Here is a 19,334-nt window from a genome sequence, read left to right on the forward strand (position 1 = left end):
ACTTCTTGTGCTGCTTGTCGACATATTCTTACGCCCTTTGTAACCTTGAAATAATATATGTGGGGGACCGTTGTTTAATGGCGGGATCACGAAAAGATAAACAGGACGGTAGAAAGGTTTAACCTTGAGCACGCCAAAACGCGATCGCCGTCACTCCTTTCCCAAAACCCATGTTGTGCTCAAACATCCAAACAACTCGAAGAGAAAAATCTGAGTTACTTAACAAAAATGCATTGAGATTTCGAACAATCCATTGCCCGCCACTATCTCCTTTTTTCAATAAATCTCCACTCCTTGAGACATCCTACACTCACTTGCCGCCACTTGAAGATCTATTGGAGTGCTCAGTCAATTTTGTGTGACCTTTTGCTTCCACTCTGTTGGTCCACAAGCTCCTGAGAGGGAGCAACACTAACTGAACTGCCTCCAAATTGAATGTCAGTTTAAACAAAGTGCCCCAAATCTGTAAACGTATTCTCTGAACTTTTTGTTTTTCCTTGCAAAGTGCTTGTAAGAGATAACTGGCCATAAAATAATATAAACCGCTTTTGTTTTCAACCTCTAAACTAAACATGTATCCTTGGGGACCAGCTGGAAAGGGCGATTGCATGGTTGACTAGTTAAAAAGTCAGCTTTCAAGTCAGACCTCATGAAAGTGAAGTGGTTTCTATTCACGAGACGCTTGTTGAAAAGAGTGAGGATTGTTCATCCTCAGCTTCCAGCATCGTTGTTAGCTGCCACTCGCATTTTTGCCAAGCCAGAGGCATCTACACTTCAAAGTGTGTGATGGCAGGCCTTTATATTACCACTGTCCTGTAATCATGCATTCTCTGAATGGGGGGAATTGATTTTTGCCTATTTTCTGGGACACTGTGTTTCCGTTTGCTTTTAATCTCAAACTAAATGAAGAAATTGGTCAAAAATGGGGGAAAAAGGCAGATAACTAAATCTCAAATGAAGGATCTTCATGTTGATATTCGACCTCTACTGTTAGGCAGACATGTCAACCACTAGAGCACTGCTCAGCCGAAAAACGCAACCTACAATAACCATAATTTCTGATGATGAACAATTAGTAGTAGCATAATTTTTTTAATTGTTATGGTGCTCCGATGAATTTATACAAATGGTCCCTGTAGGAAAAAAGGCACCACCTCTCACGTTGTATAAACTGTTGTGCTACCTTAATTTGCTATTCATTAGAACTGAATGAAATAAACGTCCTTCTGCAGTGTTTAAAAAAAAGAGCCCAAATTAAAAATGGACTTATAATCATGTTTACCAGAGATAAATATGATGTTAGTTCTGATTAAAGCTGATTAATATTGACAAATCAATTGAAGTCACTTACACACACACTTCAAAACTCACGTTGCTGACCGAATACTGATTGGGGAGCCACTTGGTCTGATTGGATAATTGAGGACGTGATCGGAGTGGTTGCTGGTGGAGAAGGTCATGCCCTTCCGGCCCGCTAGTGACGTGTGGGGAGTTTAATGACCGATGAGACACTTGAATATAAAATAAATCATCCAAAATATTTTAGCCCATACTTTTTCAGTTTAGCATAGAACGCCATAATGTTTTTTTGTTTTGTTTTTTGTAGTTGATGGGCTGTTGCATATATCTCCCAATTTTTGTAGAAATAGGTGAACCCTACGCCTGAGAAAGCTTAATAAAAAAATAATTTTAAAAAGCTCAATTTGATGCTGTCTTTGGGAGAGCCCCGGGTGCTCTGTGGACCTCAAAAAGGAGTGTGAGTTGACCATTATCTTAGGCACATCTTGCGGCTGGACCAGTTCCTGATGGTCACTGCGCACCACTTCTATCTTGGAAAAGATGGTGCCCCCCCCCCCCCCCGCCAGGTGGGTGGAGATGTCAGTGACAGGAGCCTCCCCTGCTTGCCCCGACCACATGCCCCTGACGCATGTGAGGTTCATGTGAGGTGCCCTTCAGTCAGCTCTAAAAATTGCAGACTTGGTCATGGCTCTGTGGACAGCAGCATCCTTCTTCCTGACTTTCTCTTTGGTGAGTCGTCACTCTGCAGGATTTGTGGTCTTATGGAGAAAAAAAAATGTTGATGTTTGCTGTTGTGTGAAATTAGAGCAAGGTTGTTTGTGTAATATGATTTCATAGGCATAGTGTGTTTGCAGTGTGCAGGTCATTCATCGAGTTTACTGTTGGTGACTTCGATGTGATGAACCTTGAAGGGAGGGGGGAGGGATAAATACATTTGAGCAGGCAACCTGGATTGAACGCCGACTCGGTGACAGTGTTAATGGGCGAACTGTCTCTGTCATGTATGCCATGATTAACTGGCAACCAGTCCAAGGTGTAAACTGCCTTTTGGCCAATGTCTGCAAGGATAAACTTCAGCTCCTTGGGGGACCCTGAACTGAATGAGTTGTGTGGAACATTGCTTCCCGTGATTGTATTACCTTACCTCCATTTTTTATTTAAATAACCAAATATGGTTCCTTGCCCTCTGATGGGCAACAAAAATGCATAATAATGTCTTGCTGTCTCCTGCTGACATACATACTGTATATACCCTTGTATAAAATTATTTGTGCAGGGTGTTCATTGCTGGCATGATCTGGACAACACGGAGTATGACTGCTGGCCCAGCAACAATCCAAATGATTACAACATGATAAGCTGTGGTGGTATGTGTTATTAATGACCCGTTTTTGTTTGTTTTGTGACAGTGACATCTAGTTGCACTTAAAATGTTTCAAAGCTCACTTTAAATAATATGCTGAATGTGCATTCTCTTTTGAAAGTAGGTACCAGTTATATGGTGTGGTGAGCTTTTTTTTTAACCTTTGTAAATAATTTTGGGTGCAACTGTAGTTATTGTACGACAGGTGGCTTCGTTTATACCGGTTAGAAATAAGAGTTTTGATCAAGAATAATCTTCTTTTGCGTTTTTAACACATTACCTTTTAATGGCTAGCTGGTAAGATGAAAAAAAAAGATTCTTAACTGGCTACTACAACACCAACAAAAATCTCAAAATTTTATTTTTTCCCCCAAAACATTTTTTTTTACATTTTGGCTTTTCTGTTTGTTTTGCTTGCTTTAAAAATGTATTTTGTCATTCTACTCCTTCATTTTATTCAACTACATGAAGACCACTAGTGGCTAACCAGAATTCATATACCGCACATGCTTATATATTCATTCAAATATTTAGTGTAATTATGTCTTTACATCTGCGGAAGTGGTGTACCAACTTAAAGTAAATAAATAAATGACACGAAACAGCTCCATCCATAAAACTCTTATACACCATCCTTATTACTGCATGTGGTTCACGCATCGACTTGGGTGCAGAGTTCCTCCAAATATGGCATCTGAGAAGGGTTACAAGTGCAAAGCTGCACACTATAGAAATAATTTGAATTCAGTGAATAGGCTTCATGAAATGGAAAGGGGTGGGGGGGGGGGGCATTTGTCACACGCATATGTGTTGTTGTCGGCGCAGGTCTGGAGATGGCTTGGGTGCAGCGCCCCCCGGAGAAAGTCGCCGACGGGGAGGAATTCAATGTTTCATACACCGTCACGGCCTCAGATTCCTTCTACGACTACGCTGTCCGTAACAAGATTTTCCAGTTCAGGTGAGTGAGTTTCATAAACATCCGGAATCTTGAATGTCTGCCGTGCCCTGATTGTTCACATGCATGCATGCATGCACACACGCGCAAATGCACATCGCAAAGCTCATGGATTTGGGGCTCTTCTGAAAGGATTTATTTTAAATACAGGAACTAAAATTAACCAAAATAACTTTGGTGTAACTTGAAAGTGATTGCCATGGCACGTTATAATAATAATAATAATAATAATAATACATTTTATTTATAAGCGCCTTTCAAGACACTCAAGGACACTTTACAATAACGTTATGTTTATTAATATTATGACAAGTGTAAAAAGAAGCAGTGGCGGTTCTGTCTGGGGGGCGACAAGGGGGCCAGTGCCCCTGTAGCCCTGATTCTGGCCCCCCCTGTGCCCTCCCCCCTCTCCGAGTGTAGATTACGCAGTCGCGCCGAGTCGCTGACGCGAAAGGTGCAATTAAAGTACGTGATTTAACATTCTCGTCGGACCCCTTAGTGCGCTGCACCACTTAAAAATGAGCGGGAAAATGAGAAGCAGTCCGCAGAGAATGAAATTACCACGGTGTGTGTGTGTGTGTGTGTGTGTGTGTGTGTGTGTGTGTGTGTGTGTGTGTGTGTGTGTGTAAACTTTTTTAGTCTCCCTTTTTATTTTTATTTTTATTTAACAGGATCAATATATAAGACATTGGCTTTTAAAATTTGGATAATTATATGCATGTAAAACATTTAGCTTCAATGTATTTGCAATTTTTGTCCCCGGCAGTCTGGTACCATACGATCCCCTGGCTTGAATATTCTCAACAGATGGACACGGCATATTGTTACGCTTGCAGACATTTTACCTCTCCTAAACTGTTTTTTTCTCATCACTGTAATGTTATGACTACAATTTCAAAGTTTGAAGAAATAAATAGGCAAATAAGATTTTGAATCTGTCTTTTTAGCCCTGGGTTGAATGTGCCCCCCCATCAAAACCCCTGGCCCCAGCCCGGCCCCCTCAGTGAAATTGATCCAGAACCGCCCTTGAAAAGAAGTGTCCCGTAGTCGAGTGGTTAGCACCTCGACTTCACAATGCAGAAGTATCCACCGGGTTCAATTCCAGCTCCGGCTTTCCTGTGTGGACGTTGCATGTTCTCCACGGCGTGGGTTTTCTCCGGGTCCTCCGGTTTCCTCCCACATTCCAAAAACATGCAAGGCATGCTGATTGAACATTCCAATTGTCCCTTAGTGTGAGTGAGTGTGAGCGCGAATGGTTGTTCATTTCCGTGTGCCCTGTGATTAGTTGCCCTGTGATTCACAGTTTCCCCCGCCTACTGCCCGAAGACAGCTGGCATGATGGTAATAGTGCTTTCTTTAATTTAAATATAAATATAATTTAAAAAAATAATATAAATTGATTTCTGAAAGGATTCAGAAAATTCCTTGAATGTTGCTGTCTACATCCATGACAAATGTCCCTATAGCACAAAATCTGTCTTTCTGCACCTTGATCAAATTCAGACATCGTGTTACACTACCCGCACCAGTAGTTGGACGTGCTTCCAGCAGGTGTCAGGTTTAGCCAATTTCCAGTCACCAGAATGTCAGGTGTGCTTGGCAGATGTCAAAGTAAAGGCCCTTCTTATGCCAGACTGCCTACCAAGGCTGAGAGCGATCTGCCAAATTCCCAAGCACACAAAATGACGTTTGCACTGGCACTGGCATGGAAATCAAGATAAACCAGTTTTGACGCTCACTGTGCCATTTACAAATATTCAGCAAAAGAGGTGACCAGGAAAAAGAAAAAAAGCAATCCTGTTAATCCACATTGCATTTTGTTTTCGTTGTGAGGGTTCGTAATAATTCCTGGTTGGTGTTGTAAGATTATAGTTAAAAAGAACATAGCCCAATGATTGACACGACTCGTATTCATACTCCCTTTTGCATCTAGAGACGCTGCAGAGGCGAAGCGATTCTGTCATGATCACGAGTGCCCATCCAACTGGAACAACGCCAATGAACTCAACTGTTGCGTGTATCACGCCAACATCCACTCGTGTCCTCTGGGCCTCATGGTGAGTGTTGCGCAATGCAGTTTCATCCAGTAGTACCAAGTTGTTCAAAGTATTACACACGTGCGCTGATTTCAGATCTGATCAAACAATCTGTCACAGGCAGCACAGTTACGAAAACATTGATCAAAAAATGGAATTGAAAATGTTCAATAAATACTGTTCAATAAAACTGATAGAAGGGAGAGGTGTTGCTTTACAGAAACAAGGCGGTATCTGCGGCCCGTGGATTCCCGATGATGGCAAAATAGTCACTCATACAGTGTCCAAAGCAGGCAAGATGAGCCAGAAATACTGGACCTCAAAGGTGAGCATACATGGCTGTTTTGGGGATCGTGCTTGAATTATTTTTGAATGATATTTGAAGACCCTATCAGAAGGCAGTACGATGATCTCATGGTGGAATCTCGGCTCTCGCCATGCCGTGTGCAGTTTTGTAAGGGTCCTTTGGGTATTTTGGCTTCCTCCCACATTCCAAATGTATGCCGGTTAGGTTCATTGAAGGCTCCGTTTTCTTTAGGTTTAAATATGACCGTGAATTGTTATTTGTCAATATGACAGTGCGATAAGCTGCAGCTCACCCGTGACCAGAGTTTGAACAAGTGCTGTCGAAAACGGATGGACCCTTAGACAGACACTTTTTCTGAATATGGATCAAGAGAAATCTAATAAGAAGCAGTTCTTTCAAATTTAGTTTTGAACAATATTTGTACCCATAAAAGGGATAAAGACACACATTCACATGTTTCACTCCTGACAGCAGATGGCAGCAGGTTGTAATTAGTACTTTCATGGACATACTCTGATAGTGGATAATATAGTGTAAGGTTCAGTTAACACTTTTGGTTATTGCTAAGTTGTACACATATATGTTATGTGTACAACTTAGATAGACATAACAATGCATATATATATATATATATATATATATATATATATATATATATATTAAATAAAATAAAAATCTGTGAATATGCAAATCCATGCGTATGTGGGGAGTCCACTATATCAAAGAAAAATGCGACATTGACACGATTTCTATGCAGGTGGTGTTGATCCATGTCGGTGTCACTTCAGTTATTGCCCATATCAAAATCGGACAAATGCATGCGGCACTGGAATCCAAAGTGCTTGTTGTCAGTGCTCAAGGTCAGTCCGCATGGTGCTCCACATTTGCTCATGCTTCTGCATTGCAGCCATGACTAGATAAAATCATATTTACACAAAAGGGAAGGCTTTTATTATTCATTCATTTCATTCTTTAAAATAAAACGAAATGAAAGGCGACGGGAATATAAGGAACCCTTGGCCTCGCAATTGAGTAATTAAATTTAGTAATAATACAGATGATTCAGCTTGTTCATTGATTTCTATGTGTCTGGAATGTTCCAGTGTGTGGGGACGATCTCTGTGAGGGGGAGGAGAACTGTCTCAACTGTCCTGCTGACTGCGGCATCTGCCCCATGTCCATGGCCATCAAGGTGTCCATCGGCCTCCCCGTCGCACTTTTTAGCGCCGGATTCATCCTAACCATGGTGGTGAGTGCGTGTGCGTGTGTGTGTGTGCGTGTGCGTGAGCGTGAGCCTCACCCCACACAAATGGTTCCACACAGATTTCCAAGGGCCTAAATATTTGTCTTCCTTCCCTGCAGTGGCTTCAGTACCAGAAACAGAAGATGTTTTGGGATGAAAGCTGGATCATTGACTATAAGAGTATCATTTTTGGTAAAAATATGAAAAACTATATGAAATGAATGATTTTATGGACTAGGGGTTGAACAAGAGATGATGTTTTGTAGTCAGAATCGATTAATCCATGGCACCACTGACATTTTTTCAGCACAGTGGTCTCCAACATTTTTTGGGCCATAGATCGGTCCATATTTTGAAGGCATAGAAACAAAGAAAAAGAAATGATTAAAAATACAACTCACCATTATATGAAATATAGTTGTTACAATTACCGGGAGCCCTGTGCATTCTTTTCTTTCAGCAAACCGGCCACTCTTATCCTGTTTTGCATTGCACAGCTTGCGAGACGTGACATTGTAGCCAGGCTCCAAAAAAAAAAAAAAATCAGTTCCAATATTCAATTTCGTTTTTTTTGTATTTCAATACAGACTCGCACATGTTGCGAGTGATCTTGCTACCGGTACTGTTAAGTCACAGTGTGGTGAAGCAAAATAAGTGTTGCGAAGTGAGTGCGTGTTGTCATAAGAATACAATTTTTGTTGTCACACGTTGGGCAGCTGCCCTCACTGCTACCCAACAGTCTGATGGTACAGCAGGTTTGAATATCTTAATACTATCAGCGATCGGAATAGTTTAGCTTGAGAGGCTAACCCTTATTCTCATTCACCACCAACTTATGGTTGTATTCTCGGACCCCACGCATAAGTATGAAGACTCTGTTGCATGTTGGTCAGACATTTCGCTGCTTTACAGAGTGTTGCAGTCCAGCAATGGCCGACTAGAAGACAGGACACCGAAAATATACCTGACTTCAAATTTTACATGTTGGAAGAGGAGTAAAGTCAACTAGTCATCCGACTGGTTCAACCCCTGGTGCGTACGCGTATATAAAATTAATATCTGACAATTTGGTGCCGCAGGGAGAGAGTGTGGGACAGACTTTGGCAGCACAACGAGCGCCCGGCATGTGAAGAGCACTTCCAATGTCAGTCAGTTGACTGACATAACCATATGCACGGGCTTCAACACCTTCTTCAAGCAGGGCTTCATCCAGTCTGGCATCTAGTAAGACAACAGCGTACACCTTTCAGTGGGAACATATAGTGACAAACAACCATTCCTTATCATATTGACATCGTCACAAAGTGGAGACTGGATCCGCGCTGCCCCCAGCGAAGTCAGATGAGTGTCCCACCACACCATTAATGACTAAATTACTCCCAGTGCCAAATAATATGGTGTCGTTTGAATAAAGCTAACTCAAACTTGACTTACCTCACACACATTGAATATAAGGTGGAACATAAAATGGCAGGACCGCAAACCATTCTCAATTCGAAAGTGGGGGAAACCCCTCCAGTGTGAGTCAAAAAACAAATAGAGAAATTAAATTTTATGTGTCTTGTTTGTTTCCTAGTCAACATCTTAGCGAGCAGGCGGCCTCATGCGGCCAACACGGGTTTCTATAATTTGCATTCTGACGCAAGGGAACTGGGACACAAAGCCAAAAGACGAATTTAATTCCCAAAACTTTTTGGGGGGTATTTTTTCTTTCTTTTATGTATTTATTTTTTTGTAAACAGCAAATGGTGATCAAAGCATTATCTCTCACCCACACACCTTTGCTCTTGGCAGAGGTAATTAAATATGGTTTAATTACTTTTAATGACATTTTGGAACAGCAATTGAAAACACACCCAGCAGTAGGCACGTTTAACACATCTGCCTCACAGGCCTGAGTTTCGGGGGTTGAATATCAACTCCAGCCTACCTGTGTGGAGTCGTCTTCTTCACCCTGCTCTAGCTTGCGTTTCCCTCTTGCTCTAGCGTCCGGCTTCCTCCCACATTACTACAAAAAGGTGCATGTAAAGTTAATTGAAGTCTCCAAACTGTCCGTAGGTGTGAATGTGAATAGTAGTTTGTTTATATGTTGTCGAGACATGCTGCCGCTCGCCCGAATGGAATAGGCTGCATCCGAGATGCAACCCAAATGAGGATAAGCGGAATATAAAATCAACTGATATGAGTCATTTTGATTTTATGAAAACTGACAAGTACAGGAATTGACAAGTAACACCCATTTCCCCCCCCACCATTTTCCTTTTAGTGACGGCAGAACGGTTGCAGTCAAACACATCCAAAAGAAACACTTTGCTCTCTCTAAAACTATCAGGAAGGAGGTGAAAGAGGTCAGGTGAGAGAAACCACATGTGACACATTCGCATTGGGATTTTATTGATTTATTTTTTTGTTTTTGCTGGCAGCGCACAAAAGTGTTTGTGCGGTTCATTCACTGAGTAAGTGGTCATTTCCCTTGTAGACAACTGGACCATCCAAATCTTTGCAAGTTCATCGGGGGCTCCATCGAGGTTCCGTATGTGGCCATCATCACTGAACACTGCCCCAAAGGAAGCCTGTCGGACGTCCTCCTCAATGATGATATCCCAATCAACTGGGGCTTTAGGTGAGGAAAAGTTACATATTAGGTCCCCTCACAATAGAAATATTGCATGTTCATTTGTCCAACAATGTAACTGGAGTTTACGTGTTGTGGGTGTTGAGGTGCATCAACAAAATCGAATCAGATCCAATAAAAGAGCTTGATAAAAATTCCGCCTTCGCAAAGGAAATAAGATAAAAGCAGTTGAAATATTTGTTTATTTGCAGTGATGTAGAACTGTGCTATGTCTTGTGTTGCTTCATCAAGTAACTGAATTACCAGTACGATAACCTACTATAAACTACAACCGAAACTGAGAATTATCTGTCGATTCTTGATATATGATCTTGACACTCCAAATGTAATGCAATGTTTCACAGATTGTCCTTTGCTACCGACATTGCCCGTGGAATGTCCTACCTGCACCAACACAAGATGTTTCACGGGAGACTACACTCCAGGAACTGTGTCATTGACGATCGCTGGGTTTGCAAGATCGCTGGTAAAAATAACAGCAAACTAAAGACAGGGTTCAATAGAATAACCAAATTCATTTTCTTCCTGTCTAGATTACGGTCTTACACGCTACAGAAAGGAGGACTTTGATGTAGTGAGTAATGGGTTCACTTGCGGCGAAGTCAATCACGTCTACTGTGCTCCAGAGGTCCTCCTGGGAAGTAGCTCGACCATGACGCCGGCAGCAGACGTCTACAGGTTACAGCATAAGTTGAACTCAGGATATTGTATGAGACAAGTGTAGTTTTTGTTTTTGTGGCTTTTCCTTGCAACAGAATAGTGGTGAACATGTAATGAGAAGAACGGCATACTTAGGAAGTTAATTTAAGTCAAGCGTGGTAGACATGTTTGGATTTTTAACAGCGAAAACGATTTTTAAAGTGTGAGAGAACCAACTCATTATGAAGAAAAAAAAATCTTAAATTTGATAGGACTGTAACCCACTTCAAGAGCCCGTAAAAAATAATTCAGAGATTTCACATGCATGAAGTGGGCCATTGAAATATGCCCCACCCCACCCCGACCCTCCTGGCAAATCGCTTTACGGGTGCCAAAATAGATTTTCAAATAACAAGTCTGACGAATGAGGAAATTCGTTTGTAAGATTTAGTTTTGCTTTTAATATTTTCTGTTTTGTAATTCAATTTAATCTTACATTTTGGGGGTTTCAGGAAGGTAAAACAGGCATGGCTTACATGCTAACAGGTCCTAAAGCCTTGAATCCAGTGCTTGTGTCATATTATTTTCTGTTCGAAATTAGTTCAGTAGTTATTGTCAATGATATTTTCAAGCTCAATGATAGACGTTTTCTTTTGGCTGACTTGAATGTTCAGCTTCCAGAAAGAAAAAAAAGGAACAGAATAATGGTGTCCTTTCATCGTTCGTTGCAAAAGCATGACATTTTACCACATATACGTGTAGTCAGACAATTTACCCGATGGGGTGGGAGAACATATCACATGTTCAAACTGTCTATTGGATTGCTTGTAACCTTGCACTGACACAAATTTTTTTTTTTTTTATCCGGTACACATTTTGTTTGTATTCGACGAATTTGACTTCTTCACAGTGGTGTTTCAAATTGAGATGACATTTATTTTCACCGAACAGTTAGCAGACCCGTTTTCAAAGTAGCAAAGTCTCACTACTTTCTTGCCATAAGAATAGCAGAGAAGAGAGTTCAACTGTTTTCACGTTTTACGCGACATTCTTTTCACATTTGTGTGATTATTATCGATGGCACTCGAGGTGAATCTGCATCACGAATCAACTTTGAATGATGCCAACAAATTTATAATTGTTTCAAGGAATGTCTTTCTATATTTTATTAGAAACTGTGGATTTTTGAAATTCCTTTTTATAACAGTTCCTAATGTTAAGATGTGACTGCAAAGTTGTCCATAGATGGTTTATGATGGAATCGTTAGGCTGTGGATTACTTAGGACCGTAGTTCCATTTCTATTATCTATGAGAAAAAAAATGTAGGTCTCTGTACCGGTATTTACCTTTTCTGTCTTTCCTCTCAGCTATGCCATGATCCTGGTTGAGATTGCCACTCGCTCTGACCTGATTTCAGTATGTTGGATTTTTTTTCTTCCCTCTAGATGATGACCTGTGGCTTTGCTTTGATCTTGACTTTGTAATGAGCAGTTCTCTTAATGGGAACAGGATCAGGAGGAAGGAGTGAGGCTGGATATCATATGGCGCCCTCCTCTCCCCGAACTCAAAGCAGGAAAAACTGATGTGGACTGCCCCAGTCAAGAGGACTACTCTGAGGTTTGTTATCATATCAGAACAGTACTGTCGTGGCAAGTTTTCAAGAATAACGCCGGTGAAAGAAATTTACAACACGCATTCACCATGGGTTGAAATTGTTGTTTGATCTTATTGGATGAAATGTGATGTTGATGGTGAAATTGTGTTTGTGGCATCAGTCATGGGTTAATCATAATGGGAGCAATTTCAGTCCATATGTCATGCCGTGAGGTCAAGTAAAAAAAAAAAAAAAGAATTTGGTGTCTTTTCAAACTTTGAAATCAAAACAATACACACATCTGTGGTAGTCTATACTATATTCTCTTATCTTTTCTTTTATGTTCGTGCAGTTAAAAACTGTATGCGGCCACATTGCATTGCTCAAATTCTTCATTAAGTGCCCTCACTTCTTTGCTGCTCTTTGAGTCCAAGTATCAGTAGCCAAATACATGCAATCAACTGTGCAAGTGTACCTAATGCTTTCTCCTTTAAAACAACAGGCACTCACGGTGCATTTGCGTAACTCTTTTGCAGCTCATCAAGAAGTGTTGGTCTCAAAACCTCACCACAAGGCCAACATTTGAGCAGGTCAAGAAAATGCTGGACAAGATGAACCCAAACAAAGTCAGCCCCGTGGACATGATGATGAACCTGGTAACCTTTCCTCTAGCACTGTGCACAGGGTAGACTGTGGAATAGTAGATTGTTGGGGGGGCGGGGGGGGGGGGGGGGGGGGAAGCATTTTTCACCATTTTTTAACATCTTACTCAGCTGGACATTATGACATCAATTTTCGTACTCTGCAGATGGAGAAGTACAGCAAACACCTGGAGGCCATAGTTGCCGAGAGAACACAGGATCTTCTTCAAGAGAAACAGAAGACTGATCGCTTGTTATACAGTCAGTCTCACGTGTTAAACTGTCACATTTTCTCATATTTATAAGATAGTAATTTCTTTTTTGCGTCTCCAATGCAGCAATTTGGCAACAAAACGGCCACGCTTGGGTAGAGGGTCGGCCTCACTGCTGGAAGTCCGCTCCTCGGATTTCGTACCACTAACCTTGTATTGTATTGTATTGACTCATACCTGTCAACTTTTCGGAGCACCAACCTGTATAAACTACCAAAAAAAAAATCCTTATAAAGAGCAAAAAATCCTCATAACATACCAAAGCGTATTATATCAAAAGAAAACACAGAAAAACCCCCACAGAATTTCCAATGATATTTATTATAGATCTCCACAGTACAATGTCTGGTTAATGTCTAATCATCATTCTACTTAGTGGCTACTGTGTTCAGAGTTGTATTCCGGAAATGAAAGCATTCGAGTAGACGAGCACTGTTCTGGGCAAAAGCAAACGGAACTACCTGTTGGGGGGGGGGACAAAAAACGGAAATTTTCAGAATCCGTATGATTTGTGCAATACGGCCATATACGTAAGATACGTAAGCTAAACCGTATGAGTTGACAGGTATGTTGACTGTATTGGCCGCCGAACACCAATTGCTGCCGTGCCAGCGGCAGTGGTGTTAGCCTGTTAGCTGCGGGGCACAAATGGCTGACTGCCTTTGGAGTCCAGCAACACTTTAGTGTCACAAAATGAAACTCGTTGTGTCCAAATTCATTTGCACATTCCTAATCTAGTCCACGTCAACCTGTAAAAATATAAAAATAATCAGCACAATATTTTCTATTTTGTGGAGGTGATAATGGCTTTTCCTCCAGGGAGCTCATATTTAACATAAATAAAATCTGAAATATTTTGCCAACCGCTTTTATATTTTCACAGTTTGAAGTCGACATAAGTAGTGTTGTGCATGTGCATTTTGGTTACGATTGCTCACTATTTTCAGAGACTAGGTAACAGTATATTAGTGCTTGCCTCTTTCCTTCACTGATGTAGGCTGATATTTTAGAAAATAAATAAAAACAGCAGGCCATGCCCATGAAAAAAAAGTGCACTTTAAGATGTATTGAATGTAGTCATAAAAAATGCATTAAATCACAATTGATTTTTTTTTTTTTTTGCAGGGGGCGGAGGGGAGTTGAGTGCTGAGATAATATCGTGCATACAGACGCATTACATAAGTGTCAGTGTTCGGGACACTCTTCAAGTTTCAACATAATTTCTTTCCTCTGCAGGCATGTTACCAAAGCCGGTTGCTGATGACCTTCGCCAAGGTCGAACCACAGAGGCTCAGAGCTTCTCCAACGCTACTGTCTACTTCAGGTTGGTTTGAACTGTTCACTTCACTGGTGCACTGGAGGCGACTTACTGCGGATGTCTGACAGTGACTCTTCATGACAGTGACATTGTGGGCTTCACCCAGCTGTCGGGGGCCAGCACGCCCCATCAGGTCGTGGACTTCCTCAACCAGCTCTACACTACCTTTGACGACATCATTGACAATTACGACGTTTACAAAGTGGAGACCATTGGCGACGCTTGTAAGTGATGAATCATGGGCATGTATTCCAGTCACAAAAGAAAAAAAAAATAGTGTAGGAGTGTCCTTCTCAACAATAATGAGCTTGTCATTTGGTTGCGCAATTTTACACTTAACTTGATGAGATGTCTAAATTCAAATAATAATTGATAAACACAATGTGAGTGAATTGAAAAGAGATCAGTATTTTTGAGATATTTTTTGTGCAAATTAGGTAATTCCACTCAATCAAGTTTGGGAAACATTGACTTTCGTAGCAATCAAACATTGTGGACAACAGTAAATCCCAGAAAGAATGTGTTATTTCAGAATTCTATTAATAGTAACAATCAATATTTATATTGTATGTACAAATGTTTTACAACTCGATTAAACATTCAACAAGCTGTTTGAAGTAACAAAGTGTAGTGCAATCAATTTTACCTTAAGAATCAATTCCACACAATAAAAACAATGATTAACAATGAATTGTCAGTGTTATTAATTATGCTCATCCCTACGATGACATTTGACCTTTATTGCTTAGGGTTATACTCCTGGATAATAGCGATGCGATTATTATTCCCATCGTCTGTTATAGTGGTTAGTGTAGCTTGGGGGACACGAATGATCTCTTGCTGTACCCCAAAATCTTTAAGGGGAGGCATAAGTATAATATTTTCTTTAACATTTTTTTTTCTATCCTGAATAATTGGCCGACACAGACATGGTGGTCTCAGGGGTCCCCCAAGAAAATGGCATAAATCACGCTGGGGAGATCGCCAGCATGGCCTTGGATCTGGTCAGCGTTTGCCACACGTTCAAGATCCCCCACAAGCCCAACACACAGCTGAAGATACGTGCAGGCATCCACTCAGGTACAGTACTTGTTATTCTGTACGTTACTACCTCCACTGTATGCTAATACTGTACATACAAGTATGACAGTTTGACAACATGTGTGTTCCTGAAATATTTTATCCCTTCAGGACCTGTTGTAGCTGGTGTGGTTGGAACCAAAATGCCTCGTTACTGCCTCTTTGGAGACACTGTCAACACGGCATCACGAATGGAATCAACAAGTGAAGGTAAAGAAGATCAAAATATATTTCATGCGCGCACTTTAGATTTTAGCTACTTTATAAAAGAGGATTGATGGATCAGGGAAGCACCTGAGAGGACACATCTGAAAGGACAGTGGTTACTACAGTGGACAGCTTACCATGTTATCAGATTATAGGCTGCATGAAAGGGTTAATCATAGTTTAACTTTAAAACCATTCCCAGGCATTTTGAAAACTGTATCCATCAAAGTATAATCTCATAGTCACGATTTATAGCACACTATTCTTTTCCGTGATATTTTCTGTTTGAGAAGTGGCCTTGTCTCATGCAAGTGATCAATTTAACACCACCTCCTCATACCGCTGGGCCAATAGTGAGGACAGATTTGATCAATGTGATGACCGCAGGTGGAGCTATCAGGGATTGAACAGGCACACTTGCAGCTTCTACTTGCAAAACAAGTGCCCAGAATGTGAGAGAGAGCTTGGCAATAAAAACATGTTTACCACACTGTGTGAATGTGTTGCATGGACACTGAGCAATCAAGCATGTGTACCGCATATCACACTTCATAGGCAGGCAGTCCAAAGACCCAACCATTTGTATACAAACAATTAAAAAGTCACTTCCTTTTGATAAACATTGACCTGCAATGTTCAAACATATAGATGCATGTTTTCTTTTTGTGCCATCTGGAAAGCCTTGAAGATCCAAGTGAGTGGGGCCACAGCTGACCTTCTTCACATGTTGAGGGGATACATTCTCACCTGCAGAGGGACACTAAATGTGAAGGTATATACAGTTGCTTGAAAGTCTTGAAAAGTAAGCAAGGTCTACTTGAAATGTAAAAAAAAAATCTAAGTAATTTAAATTTTAAATCCAGATTCAAAACTGTGCTTGTTTTTTCCCATGCCTTTGACAAATGCCATTCAAAGCATTTTAAATCAATTTCACTGTTTCATCTTTCAGTTATTTGAGAAAGCTACCGGTACATTTTTATTTCTTTCCTTTTAAATGTCATTATATCATTTGCTGAGGTGTTTAAATGTTGACAATCTTCAGTCTTTTCATAATTTTGGTAAGCTACTTTTATTTTCTCCGCTTTGCTTTTAAATATCTGAAGCTGCCTTGTTCATAAATGCTTCTCTCAGTTTCAAAATGAGTGAATATTTCCCGCCCCCCCCCCAAAAAAACACAATAAGGTTTCACAGTCTGAACATTAAATGCATTTTGTTTGTGTCATATATTTGCATATATGTTTATATATTGGTCTTTATGTGCATTTTACACAACATCCCAACTTCATTGCAATTGAGGTTTGAATTTCAGAAAAGAACCCCCCCCCCCCCCCCAAAAAAAACTAACTATCATTTGAGCATGGGCGTGATGACTTCTTATATCCACTGTATATCATGTCTGTGGTGCGGAGGAGAGAAAGTAACTGTAATTCAAACTTTCCCTCAAAGGAGATGTTAAATATTGGGTGTGTCCTTCCCATTGAATCATCTCCTACATTCGTGATCTCAGAGCGGCGTTGGGGTGTTGTTCATGTGATCTTTGTGGGGAGGGGTCTTTCCATAAACTTTAATGCATTTTGCTTAGCCATGGCCTCAGCTGCTGCTGGCTAACCACCCCCCCCCCCCACCACCACACACACACTCCTTTCCCTCCCCCGTCCATTAAGAGAATTGCTTGATTTAAAATTCAGAGGGACAGATGTTTCTCCTGCGGACTTCTCATCCTCTCTGAATTTGTCACATTTTCTATTTGACCAGGGCAAAGGTGAGATGAAAACATGGTGGCTCGAGGCCAAGCGAAGCGAGTGCACGGATCCGTTGCTCAACACGTCAGAGTTGATAGGAGGACCCGCGCCAGTTAGTGACTGATCCTGGCCAACATATCCAAGCGTTGAACAAGACGTAAACATGTGCAGTGACCGATTACGTGTTGTGTTGTGCAATGAATCTGTGTTGCATGGAAGTCACCCGAGTTGTAAGGGTTGAGCTTTGTTGTCAGTGTAGTGACAACATTGTATAGTACTTCCACTGTAGCCGCAATGTCAAGCGACATCGTACTTAGACGGTTTATTAAATGTCCCCATTGTTTGTCTGTGGTTTTCCTGTCATGCAGCAACTGCCTCAATATTAGGTACGAATTTATAATGCAAGAGCTGTCACAGAAATGATCCACGGACAATAGCGCTCACACTGTCAGTGTTTGTGATTTTACATGTTCATTCAAGTGGTTGTAATTTTCTGCACTGCATCATACATCATTTAATAATGAGAGTAAAAGATGATGATGATGGTCATTCATCATATTGAGACTCTGCTTTGTTACTGTGCACGGGAACTTTAACGTTCGAAACATAGCAGTTGTACACTACCATCACGACCACAGTTGTAAACACGTTGTTAATTTAAGAACTCACTATCGCAGTCATGCAGAATAACTGGGAGTCGCGGCTTGGAGTTTGAAGCGGATTACAGAAGTGCACTAATCTCTTTTTGTCAATGGACGCTAGAGCTTCGTATTTGCTTTCAAAACTTAGCTTGTAGCAGACGTGTGCACATTTTCAGCATGACGTCTCTGACCCACTGGTGAAAGGACACTTTGATTCTCTCCTCTTTCATCTATAACTGCTTCAGACAACAAACTATGCAGAAAAGTGGTGAAGATTGCACGACTGTCTGTGTCCTATGTGTTGTGTTGTGTTATTTTTGTTATTTTGACTTCAAAATGGCGCAGCGAGAGTGGCTTCCTTTCCAGAGCTCCTATATTTTGTTGTTCTACTTCTTCCTTTCATAATTTTGCTGCTGTGGATTGGGAATTTCTGCTTTGCGAGACTAATAAAGTTTTTCTTATCCTATTTGATAGCGCTCATTAGATTGTGTACTGTATTAACTTGTGAATGAGATTTAAGCTCAACACACATTACATTACAATTCTGTGTAGTACTGTATTTTATTTAGTTTCAGACATGTAGACATTTCTGTTGTTTTCTTTATAATGTATATCCATTCATTTAACCCTTAGAGTGGTTCAAAGATGATATTCTATCCATCTATCCATTTTCTAATCTGTTTATCCTCTCGAGGGGCGCGGGAGCCTATCCCAGCTGTCTTCAGGCAGTAGGTGGTGTACACCCTGAACTGGTTGCCAGCTAATCATAGATGATATTCTCTGACAATAATCAATTTCGACATATGGTATCCTGCCTTATTTGCGCTGTGTAATTTGTCAGAGTACAGTCCTGGAAAAGGTCCTCGGTTTACGGCGCCCACGATGGCGGTCAGTGAAATGCCAGGTCTTTCCATTTCATTATTTTGTATTAATGGCCTAGTGATCTTTTTTTTCACACAAATGTGTGCCGTAATTATGACTTTATTACTTTGTTGGGATGTTCGTGTCGATTGATAACAAATTTACGTAAGAATTCGAGTTACGTCGCTGCCGTAATCACGGGAACGCTGCGTCGGAACCAAGGATTCATGTACAGTACGCACGATCGCACGCAAATTAATAAATATCCGTCCAATTTCATCGTGGTGTACGTTATTTGATCCTACACCACCTCAAACACTTCAATTATTGTGGGGGTCTGTGCAGGTTCAAATAAAATGGAAACGTTTTTTTTTTTTTAATGAATATCCACTCCAAGAAACGTGAAAACTATGAGCCAATCCAAAGAGTTGTGTTACGTTGCTTAGCGACATGTCAACCAATCCGCGTGCTTTTTTTTCCTTGTGTGCTCTAATTTGGAG

General features: G+C 40.9%; 1 protein-coding gene across 1 annotated transcript; it reads left to right on the plus strand.

Annotated features, from left to right (window-relative positions):
• Positions 1–102: 102 nt before the first annotated feature.
• On the plus strand, positions 103–18,317 carry LOC127606308 (atrial natriuretic peptide receptor 2-like). Its single transcript, XM_052074541.1, has 23 exons — positions 103–2,028; positions 2,576–2,666; positions 3,488–3,620; positions 5,551–5,674; positions 5,874–5,978; positions 6,718–6,820; positions 7,064–7,209; positions 7,323–7,395; positions 8,283–8,427; positions 9,470–9,556; positions 9,683–9,826; positions 10,183–10,304; positions 10,372–10,516; positions 11,846–11,894; positions 11,988–12,095; positions 12,609–12,728; positions 12,881–12,974; positions 14,222–14,309; positions 14,388–14,527; positions 15,231–15,383; positions 15,495–15,593; positions 16,271–16,362; positions 17,346–18,317. Exons 1-23 carry the CDS (start codon positions 1,984–1,986, stop codon positions 17,454–17,456), a joined length of 2,517 nt encoding a protein of 838 aa, XP_051930501.1. The 5' UTR covers positions 103–1,983; the 3' UTR covers positions 17,457–18,317.
• The last annotated feature ends 1,017 nt before the right edge of the window (positions 18,318–19,334 follow it).

Source organism: Hippocampus zosterae, chromosome 8 (genome assembly GCF_025434085.1).
Source record: "Hippocampus zosterae strain Florida chromosome 8, ASM2543408v3, whole genome shotgun sequence".
Classification (NCBI taxonomy): Eukaryota; Metazoa; Chordata; class Actinopteri; order Syngnathiformes; family Syngnathidae; genus Hippocampus; species Hippocampus zosterae.